Source organism: Nicotiana sylvestris, chromosome 4, assembly GCF_000393655.2.
Source record: "Nicotiana sylvestris chromosome 4, ASM39365v2, whole genome shotgun sequence".
Lineage (NCBI taxonomy): Eukaryota > Viridiplantae > Streptophyta > Magnoliopsida > Solanales > Solanaceae > Nicotiana > Nicotiana sylvestris.
Genome location: NC_091060.1, coordinates 162,455,506 through 162,467,153, shown reverse-complemented (window position 1 = coordinate 162,467,153; position 11,648 = coordinate 162,455,506). Strand labels below are relative to the sequence as shown.

The 11,648-nt window shown below is 38.2% G+C and overlaps 1 protein-coding gene across 1 annotated transcript; it reads right to left on the bottom strand.

The window, feature by feature from the left end:
- Positions 1-10,331: 10,331 nt before the first annotated feature.
- On the bottom strand, positions 10,332-11,405 carry LOC104229347 (transcription factor MYB77-like). The gene has a single exon (XM_009781971.2). The coding sequence runs from the start codon at positions 11,284-11,286 to the stop codon at positions 10,510-10,512; it is 777 nt and encodes a 258-aa protein (XP_009780273.1). The 5' UTR covers positions 11,287-11,405; the 3' UTR covers positions 10,332-10,509.
- Between the last annotated feature and the right edge of the window lie 243 nt (positions 11,406-11,648).

The window sequence follows — 11,648 nt, the reverse complement described above, 5'->3', positions numbered from 1 at the left end:
ACCATCCCAATTTAATGCGTCATGGGGTTTTTACCTTAACTGCAAGAAGCAAAAAGGTTTTGGTAAGCCCCGAAGATGACAGGGATCGTGGATGGTACACCCGTTACCTTAACGGATGGTACACCCGTTACATTTAGAAAAAGTTGACACCCGTTGCAAGAAGTGGAATTTTGCACGTAAGTTTCCTTTTATTTACCGCACCTATTTTTGAGAATTTTGATTCTTTTTCTCACTTCGTCTCTTTTTGGTTTTTTGTAGCAACCATGGGAGATGTGGAACTTATTCCTGACTTCCGTGGTTGGGTAGATTCAATTTTGAAGATTGCTCCTAAGGATCAAAGAACTTGGAAATCAATTTCTTCTTTACATGGCTGGAAGGTGAAAACACATGGTATGTCCCTTTTTACACGTTTTTGTTTTTTACACATTAAGCACCTTTTTCTCAATGTTGATTATGTATCCTTCTTTTGATCAGGATTTGGTGTTAGAGGAATGGCAGCTGAAGTAGCTATGGCCATTCGCATGTCTGCTAATGCTGCACTTGATTTGAACAAGGCTCGAGCTTCGCTTCCCAAAAGGAAAGCTATAGGAGAAAGTTCTGAGAATGAGGAAGAGGAAGATACCTCTTTAATTGCCAGGCCAAGAGTTAGGAGACGAGTCATTGATAGTGATGAAATTGAGGATACCCCTGCTCAAACTTCATCCACCGAGCCTGTTTTGATTCATTCTGACGAGGACACAGTGCCAAAAGATACTAATGAATTAACTCAGCGTCTTTTTGATAGTGGTTTTGAGAGTGGAGAGTTCGGCCCTGTTTTTGATGAAGCTCCTCTCTCCTCATTCGTTCCTATTTCCTCCATTCCTTTGCCAGTTTCAACTGCACCTGTTTTCGTTCCTGTGTTGGTTTCTTCATCTTCTCCTTCCATCCCTTCTTTGACTCCTATGACTCCTGCTGCTGTGTTTACCTTTTCTACTACTACTCCTTCCATGGCTCCTCCTCCCTTCGTGCAGCATACAGAGGCGGGTTCTAGCAGTAGAACCATGGCTATGAGAAGTGTTACTCTTGAAGTTCCTGCCAACCATAGCCTTTTGAGAAAAACTAGTAGAGTTGATGTTTGGCTCGAGCCTCTAATCGGTGATATTGAGGAGAAGAAGATGGAGAGCCACAGCTGCCTGACTCTGATGAATGACATAGTTCATTCTACTTTGAAGGTATTTTTCCTTTACCAACAAGTTTTTTGTTTTTAATCTACAAATCCTCATTTCTATGAGTTGTCTCTGTAGGCTAACCTCATTGGTACTGAATTGATGGGAAGAATTTCCCTTCTGGAAAGAAAAACCCGTGAGTCTGAAGAATCTATCCATGAGGCCGAGCAAATAGCCAGGGGAGCCCAGCTTGAAGCAGCTAACTGGAAAGAACAGTTTGAGAATGCTCAGGGGACCATAGAGGAGTTGAAAGAAAGTAGAAATCTCCTGGAGCAGCAAAAGCGTGGTTTGACTTCTGAACTAGCAACTGCCAAGGCTTCTTCAAGCCAATTTAAAAGAGATAAAGAGCTTTTGGAGTGCTCATTGTCAGAACAATTATCAAAGGCTAGTGAAGAAGTCAGGGAGCTTAAGGCACTTTTAGCCAAGAAAGAAAGAGTATGCAGGAGAATTAGTGCAAAGCTTGACTCAAGCTCAAGCTGACTTACAGACCTCCTCTGACGAGATTCGAGCTTTGAAGAGTTCTCATGCCTCCCTTGAAGCTTCCCTTGATTCCCATTTAGCTGAACATCAAATATTGAAGAATGATCTTGCTATGTGGGAAAGGGAGTATGGACTTCTGGAGGAGAACTTCAACATAGAGGTAAGTTGGGCTTTCCTGAAATCTCGCTGTGATGCTTTGATAGAAGCTGCTCAGGAAAGCTTCGATTTGCAATCTGAATAAGCCAAAGTCTTAGACACTATCGAGAAAAGTCAACAACCTGTTGATACTCCTTCTCCTGCACTTGAAGCTCCTAGGACGGAAGAGCTTTTAAATGAAGAAGTGGCTAATGCAGCAATTGGGGTTGCAATTCCGGCTCCCGAGGGTGAAACTTCTATGACACAGTTCATGGAAGCTGAAGCTCCTGTGACTCTTGCTTCCCTCAGTGATTTCAACATTCCAAGCCCAATAAAAATTGCTCCTGAAAATGAAATTGCAACTTCTGATGTTCCAACCCCTTCAGTGACTAGTTGAATGTATTTCAAACTTTACTGTTGTTTTTGTTTTTATTAATTGGTGGTGTTATCCCTTGCCAACTTTAAGGGATCTTTTGACGAAGTCCCCAGTTATCTTAATAGGGCATTTGTAAAAAACAAATATTTTACTGACTAAGTTTGTACTTAGTCTTTTATATTAAGAAGTTTTTATTGGTACTTCTGTATATTTTATTCTTGCCCATTTATCTAGGACTTATAGAATATCTTAGCATTTTTATCCTTTTAAAATGCTTTATGATTCTTCTCATGGATTATCAACATGAGGCTTATAAAAGAGGGCCCTTTTATGTTATCGACACTTAATGAAGAAGACGTCTCAACTTCATAATGGTGTTACAATACGATGAAAGAAATAGGAATACACATGTTTTGTATGAAACAACTTTGGCAAGTTTTTATTCATGAACTTTAACAAGTGTTTGACTATTACATGTATTACAATACATCTACAACTTTCTCGTAACTGTTTTTCTTGTAACAGATTTGTACATAACATAGAATAAACAAGGTTTTTCTTCATAACCTGTTTCAGTACATAGTCATGACCCTATCTTTATATATTAAGAAGGGTTTGAGAGGTGACTTTGTTTATGAGTTTGAGAGATGACTCTGTTGTTCTCATGAATGCTGAAGACTTCATAACTTTTTCTCAACACTTGTCTCTTTGTGGCCGACTTTTATTCGATATTCGTATCTGTTTCTCTACACATATCTGTGTATAATACGTAGTCCCCCAAGTGTTTGAGAGGTGAAATATGAAGCCTCGAGCACTTGGTTATTTCTTTTACTTTGGCCCTTTTCCTGAAACAGAAAGATATACGGGACTCGGAGGTGCGATTATAGATGAAGACTGTCTAACTCGTGTGTATTTCCATCAGATTAATTGTAACCCTGGACTGGGAAATTAAGAATACTCCATTTTTCCTTGCAGGTTGTGACTCATCATTTGGCACGAGTTAGGGTTTTTTGCCTAGCATCTAAAATCATTAGTAAAACATTAATAATTCAATAGAGAAATTTTAACATGGTGATACCTGACCGTGGGTACTTTCTCAGAAGTAATATCTTTTTAAATGGACGGCATTCCAATGTGAGGGTAAAACTTTGCCGTCCATTGTCTCCAACTCGTATGCTTCTTTTCCCGCAATGTCACGAACTTTGTATGGTCCTTCCCACGTTGGACTTAGCTTTCCTGAATTAGCAGCCTTTGCAGATTGGAACACCTTTTTAAGCACGAAGTCCCCAATTTTGAAAAATCTGAGGCGTGCTTTCCTATTGTAATATCGTTCAATTACTTGCTTTTGTGCTGTCATTCTTATCAATGCAGCTTCTCTTCTTCCTTCAAGCAAATCAAGGTTGACCCGCATCTCTTCATCATTAGACTCCTTCGTTGCCCAATCGTACCGTGTGCTTGGCTCACCTATTTCAACTGGAATTAAGGCTTCCGCACCATAAACCATTGAAAATGGTGTTTCTCTAGTGCTTGTTTTTGTCGTTGTACGATAAGCCCATAATACTCCAGGTAACACCTCAGGCCAATTACCTTTTGAATCCTGTAATCTCTTCTTCAAGTTGTTGATAATGACTTTGTTAGTGGATTCCGCTTATCCATTACCCACTGGATGGTATGGCGTAGATGTTATCCTTTTAATCTGCCAACTTCGAAGAAATTTTGTGATTTGAGCTCCAATGAATTGTGGTCCATTGTCACACACGATCTCCTTTGGTGCTCCAAATATATATTATATTTCGCCATATGAAGTCTTTAACTTCCTTCTCTCGTACTTGTTTAAATGCCCCTGCTTCTACCCATTTAGTGAAATAATCTGTAAGTACAAGTAGAAACTTTACCTGACCTTTTGCTTGTGGAAGTGGACCTACGATATCCATTCCCCATTTCATAAAGGGCCACGGGGCTATAACAGGATGTAGTAACTCAGCTGGTATATGCATATTATTGCCGTATCTTTGACATTTATCACATTTGGACACGAAACTGTTTGCCTCTTCTTCCATCTTAGGCCAATAATATCCTGCGCGAATTAATGTTCTTACAAGTGACCTCCCCCTGCGTGATTTCCACAATGTCCTTCGTGCACTTCTCTCATCACATATTCTGTTTGAGAGGGTCCGAGACAACTTGCTAGTGGTCCACCGAACATCTTTCGATAAAGATTTCCTTGATATAAACAATATCGAGCAGCTTTTTTGCGAAGCGCGTGAGCCTTTCCTTTGTCATTAGGCACGGTACCGTGCTGTAAAAAGGCAACAATTTCGTTTCTCCAATCCCATGTCAAATGGTTAAAATTTACCTCGTTTTTATCAGGTTCGAGAACGGAATGAAATAAATGTATGACTGAAGCATTTGTATCATTTTCTACGTCTATTGCAGATGCGAGATTAGCTAAAGCATCTGCCTCTACATTCTCATCTCTTGGGATCTGCACTACATTCCAAGTTTGGAATTGCTTTATTAACTCCCGCACCTTTGCGAGGTATTCTTGCATTCGCGTCTCCCTGGCTGTATAAGTCCCCAGCATTTGATTGACCACGAGTTGAGAATCACTCTTGATTATAATCTGTGTTATGCCGAGTTCTCGTGCCAATTCTAGACCTGCAATTACAGCCTTATACTCTGCTTCATTGTTAGTTATAGAGTGACATTTTATAGCATGTCTAATAGTCTCACCCGTAGGTGGTACGAGAACTATCCCTAGGCCTGCCCCTTTTACATTAGATGAACCATCAGTGAATAAAACCCACGTCCCCGGGTTTGCACCATTAAAAACTAGTAATTCTTTTTCTGCTTTTAAATGCATCCCCTAACTAAAATCAGCCACGAAATCAGCTAGTACTTGAGATTTTATAGAGGTCCTGGGTTGATAAATGATTTCGTATTCACTTAGTTCTATAGCCCATTTTGCTAATCTTCCTGAAAGTTCGTGTTTATGCAAAATATTTCGAAGCGGAAAAGCAGTAACTACAATAATGGGATGACATTGAAAATAAGGTCTTAATTTTCTAGATGTCATGATCAAAGCTAATGCTAACTTTTCTAGCTGTGGGTATCGTGTTTCAGCATCCAATAAGGACTTACTTACATAATAAATAGGAGATTGTTTACCTTGGTCCTCACGGACTAAAACAGCACTCACCGCGACTTCAGATACAACCAGATAGATGAGAAGCTTTTCCCCACCTTTGGTTTTGCCAATAACGGTAGTTTTGACAAATAAGCTTTCAAATTTCTAAGGGCTTGTTGACAATCTTCATTCCATTCAAAATGATCTTGCTTTTTGAGTGCAGAGAAAAACTTAAAACATTTTTCTGAGGATTTGGAAATAAATCTCCCCAAAGCTGCAATTCTTCCCGTTAATCTTTGGACTTCCTTTTTATTAGTAAGGATATCAGGGATTTCATCTACTGCTTTGATCTGAGAAGGATTTACTTCAATACCACGGTTAGAAACAATAAAACCCAAAAACTTACCTGATGCAACTCCAAATGCACATTTTTCTGGGTTGTGTTTCATATTAAATTTTTGCAAAATTTCAAATGTAACAGATAGATGAGAAATATGATCATGAGACTGCTGGGTTTTGACGAGCATATCGTCTATATATACCTCCATTGTTTTCCCTAAATATTCTTGGAACATTTTGGTGACCAACCTTTGATAGGTTGCCCCAGCATTTTTGAGACCAAAGGGCATTACTTTATAACAGTAAGTTCCCCTATCTGTGATGAAAGAAGTTTTTTCTTCATCACCAGGATCCATTTTAATTTGATTATATCCCGAATATGCATCTAAAAAGCTTAAAAGTTCATGACCTGCGGTTGCATCAATTAGTTGGTCTATATGCGGTAAAGGAAAAGAATCTTTTGGAAAGGCTTTGTTTAGATCGGTGTAATCCACACAAACGCGCCACTTACCATTTTTCTTGGGTACGACCACCGTGTTAGCTAGCCAATTAGGATACTTTACCTCGCGGATCGATCCGATTTTTAATAATTTTTGGACCTCATCCTGAATCACCTGGTTCTTGAAAGCACCTTGCTTTCTTTTCTTTTGCTTTATTGGTGTGAAAGAAGGGTCCTCATTAAGTTTGTGAGTCATCACATCCGGTGGTATCCCTGTCATATCAGCGTGGGACCAAGCAAAGCAGTCTATGTTAGCTTTTAAAAATTCAATTATCATACCTCGCATGTCTGAGCTTAAATTGGCTCCGATATAAACCTTCCGTTCAGGCCATTGCTCAAATAGTATCACTGTCTCGAGCTCTTCAATTGTTGTTTTGATGCTTTCATTTTCTTCAGGTTCCTGAATTGTATCAGGCCTCGAGTCCAAATCTGTCTTTTCTTGTTCAGCTGAAGTTTGATCTTTTACACCTTCAACTGTTTCCTGTAATTGCTATTTTTCTTTATTTACGGTGCTCGTACCTGTTACAGTGTTGACACTTCTAGCCGTCTACTGATCCCCACGAATTTGGCAAATTCCCCATGGTGATGGGAATTTAATAACTTGATGTAGAGTTGATGGGACAACATCCATATCATGTATCCATGGTCTCCCCATGATCATATTGTAGGCCATTTCCATATCAACTACCTGAAATTTAGTTTCTTTAACAACACCCGTAGCAAAAGTTGTTAGAATTACCTCTCCTTTTTGTTACCACACTTGAATTGTCGAAGCCTGACAAGGTGTGCGCCTTGGGTATCATTTTGTCTTCAGCTTGCATTTTACGTAATACCCTTAGTAGTATAATATTTACGGAACTCCCTGGATCAATCAAAACTCATTTTACATTAGTATCATGTACAAGTAAAGATATTACCAGAGCGTCATTATGTGGAGTTATCACTCCTTCGGTATCTGCGTCATCGAACGAAATACTTTCATTTTCTAAGACCTGCCGCACCCGTTTTCCGTGTGTAATTGTTACCTTAGAAACCTTGTTGGAGGCTGTGTAGGTTATGCCGTGAATATCTTCTCCCCCACTTATCACATTCACTGTTCTCTTGGGTGAAGGAGGCTTTGGTGGCTCTTGCCTATTTTTCATATAGGCTTGTTTTCCTTTTTCACTAAATAACTCAGTGAGGTACCCTTGCTTCAATAGATGATCCACTTCACTCTGCAAGAATCTACATTCTGAAGTTTTGTGCTCGTGATCATTGTGGAATTCGCACCAATGATCTGGATTGCGTCTATTTGGATTTGACCGCATCTCTTTTGGCCACCGTACCTTATCTCCCATGCTTCTTAAAATAGCCACGAGCTCGTAGGTAGAGACATTAAAATTATATCCGCTGAATCGTGCCTTTAAACTTCTGTCATCATCTCGTGACTCTTGTCTGCTCCGATCATTCCTGAATTTCGAAGAAGAACCAGAGTCCCTGTTCTTCGATTTTTGATCATATTGCTGGCTATCTTGTTTTGACCGTGGGTCTTTTCCTGCAGGTCCCATATATGGATCGTACCTGTTTTTACCTAATCTTTTTTCGGTTTCTGATCTTCGGGGACCACCCCTTTCTTCATGATGAAACTTAGGTACAATATCTTCTTCAATTCGCAGCTTCGTACTATACCTGTTGTAAACATCATTCCATGTGGTTGCAGAAAATTCTCGAAGGCTTTCTTTGAGTCTTCTCGTGGCTTCAGAACTTTTGTCATTTAAATTACTTGCAAAGGCTATTGCAGCCCAGTTGTCAGGCACTCGGGGTAGAGTCATTCTTTCACGCTGGAATCTATCAACAAAATCTCTAAGCAACTCCGAATCCCCTTGTTTGATTTTGAAAATATCTTCCATTCTTTTCTCAACCTTTTGTGCTCCCGAATGTGCTTTAATAAAAGAATCTGCAAGCTCAGCAAAAGAATTTATAGAATTTTCAGATAAAAGAGAATACCAGGTTAATGCACCCTTGGTGAGTGTTTCTCCAAATTTCTTGACCAGTACTGATTCAATTTCTTGTTTGGTCAAGTCGTTGCCTTTCACGCCTGTTGTAAATGCAGTCACGTGGTCACGTGGGTCTGTAGTACCATCATATTTCGGGATGTCAGGCATTTTGAACTTTTTCGGAATTGGAAGGGGAGCAACACTTGGCTTCCAAGGTTGTTGTGAGTATTTGTCCATGTCTACTCCTTTTATTACAGGCGAAACTCCAGGGATTTGCTCAATACGCTCATTTTGTTCCTTAATCTATTTCTGCAAGGTTAGTACTAAATTTTGCAAATATGAATTATTTGAATTACCTGGTCCTCCTTCGTGTGGTTCACTGTTGGTTGCTCCATTTCCAGAATTAACAAGACCAGAACGGGAATTCTCCAATGTATTATTATTAGGAGTTGGTGTGGGTGGTGCAGCAGGCAATCGACTAACTAGAGCCTGAAGAGCTTTGCCGACCTGTGCATCAATTAGCTTTTGTAAAGCTTCATTTGTACCTCCTTCAAAGTGTTCAGATTGTTCTTGTTGATCAGCACGGGATTCAGTAACAGGAGTGCCTTCACAAGATTGACGTGGTGAATCTGGAGGGGAGGGAACCACGTCACCTTGATTTTAGTGGATTTGATTTTCATGGTTTCCCAATGTGTTATTACTGTTATTGTCGGTGTTGTTGTTTGACATGGTGATAACAATGGACAAGATATAGCTTAAAAGAAAAGATTATCAGATTTCCGGTAACGGAACCAATTTATTTAACCAAAAATCTGAGTCTTTGGTCAAAGCTGAAAATAAATTCGGGTTACTAATAATCAGGAGACGAAAATAAAATACTTTTGAGTATGATGGTAAAGCAGTAAATAATTTTGTATTTCAGTAAGATCCCAATAGTATTTCGTATCCTTACAGATGGTGAGTTCTTCTCCTTTTATAGCTAATTCTAGGAGAAGATGTAATGTCTTTGTCTTAATGAGGCAATTATGAGCAATAAATGACATTAAAAGAAACGTTACACAATCATTTCTTTTTAAATCAAATATTCTAACGTATTTGATATTTAATGCTGTATTTAGACTCTTTTACGTCATCAGATTCGTATCTTCAACTTCTTCCGATCTTCGGTCTTTAAATGACTTGGATAGGTACGAGACTCGTACCTATTTTAGTAACGGTCTGCACCTATGTTGCTTTCTTTTTCCCTTATCTGTTGTCGCCCGTGCCTCTTGGCTATTTATTGTATTTTGACCGTTTGACCAGTCCACGTGTCATGCCACATCACCTACAATGTAAATTCAGTTTTTTCCCAATACATATTGATTGAGCACCCATAACTAAACTCTTTTTTCCTCTTCTATATATATATATATATATATATATATATATTATAAGATAATATGAGAAATCCATACCAAAAAAATATTATTATAATAAAGTATTATTATAAAGAACTGTTCTAGTCGTGGCAAAAGAGCTAGTTTGAGGCGTCCACAATTATAGTGTCTAAAAGCTGATTTATTGGATCTTGTTTTTAGATATTTTGTAAGACCTATAGACCATTTAAATCCTCCAATCAAAACAGGTGAAATGTGGATTAATGACAACTAAATGTACATTCGGTAAGTGGGGCAATGTTCTACCAAATATAGAATGCTTAGAAGTTCGACTTTATTGAAATTTCAAGACTTGCAACTTGTATTATCACCCTATCAATTAGTAGCTGGATAATAAGTAGCGCATGTATAAGTTTATGTGGGTTCTATTAAAAAAAAAAGTTAAAATAATTAAGTTAAAAATGTCTTTGAACAAACACTCTTAACTTAATATTCACACCGTCCAAATTTTGAATTTACTACGGTAAATAATATACCACCTATTTTGATGAATAAAGTAACTTATAAGATAATTATTGACGATTTATTCCTATATGATAGAAATTGATTAATTAAACAACCAAATTCCTCATCATTTTCTCTCTTGTATTTAACGTTTTAATGAAAAGTTAGTTATCCCAAAATTTTGGTAAATTAAAATGGAATATTCTCTCCTTGACATCTATGCACAGACTATTAGAATTTGGTCGTTTGGTACTACCATAGGTTAGACAAAATTTTAGTCAACAAAAGATAATTAAGTAGTTATAAATGGTTGATAGGGATGGAATTCCAGCTTAATTAAACTAGCAGAACATTTTTTACATGTAATTATCAATTTATAAGCAAACTTATAAACAATCAAATTGATTATCAAAGCTCAAAGCCGACATTAGAATTGACAAATAATAAAAAGAAACAATTTGTAATTCTTTTTTTTTTTCTTTTAAATGCTAATTAAGGAAACCCCGTAGAAGCGCCAGAAAATGACGAAGCAACATATTCCCTCACTTCTTTAGCAATCACATCTCTCATGACATCCCAAAACCCCGCCGGAAAACTCTCCGTTTTCTTCTCCGGCAACTCATTGCCGCCCATTCCCGGCGGCGCTAAGGACAAAGTCGTCATTGGGTCATCAAATTCCCTGCTACAATTAGTCGTAACAACATTATTAATAGGAAAATTCCCTCTAACTGGACTGTCATTAGCATTCATATAATCCATGCACGGCCCAGATTCCGATGTTGACCCGTTAATTTTCACATCAGAAAAAACAACTGAGCTCTGATTTTGCTGCTGAAGTAACTGTTGGTAACGTCTCTTTAGTGTCGAATTCCAGTGATTCTTAACAGCATTATCAGTCCGACCCGGAAGTAATCTTGCAATAGTAGCCCAACGATTTCCATATTTTGCATGAGCAGCCAAAATGGTGTCATCCTCAGTTTGCGAAAATGGCCGGTGTTGCACATTTGGACTTAATTGATTACACCATCTGAGCCGGCAAGATTTACCGGACCTACCCTTTATATATTTACTAATTAAAGACCAATTTCTAGCGCCATATCGCTCAACAAGTTTTGTTAAAATCTTGTCCTCTTCAGCACTCCACGGTCCCTTAATTCTCTCGGATTTTTTCCCATCTCTTGGTGTTTTACCAGAAAGTGAAGATTCAGATGAAGATGATTCACATGAAGATGAAGTAGTAGATGTCGAACACCTGTTTAAAAATTCCATTTTGCAAAAATAACCACAACAAGAAAGATAGTTAAGGGGAATTTTGAAAATGGACTTGTTGTGTTTGGGTTGAATACCAATGGTTAGTTTAGTGAATAAGTGGGGTTAGAGTGATGTAAAGGGGGTATATATAGAGGCAGAAATGATAAGAATTTTTTATTTTTATTTTTTTTATTTTAAAGAAATGATAAAGAGATAGTTTGTATAATTGAGGGTGCATGAATATAAGCCAATGGCTTTTTTCAGACTATTTAGGTGGAATTAGAGATTTTGGACTGTGGCGAAGGGGTTGGTTCTTGGAAACTGCCTTATGTAAAGTTGGTAGGGGTTATAACTTGTAACTAAAAAGGGTGCGTGGATCT

Excerpts from the sequence above, each read along its gene's own strand:
- LOC104229347 (XM_009781971.2), bottom strand. The coding sequence starts at position 11,286 with ATGGAATTTTTAAACAGGTGTTCGACATCTACTACTTCATCTTCATGT.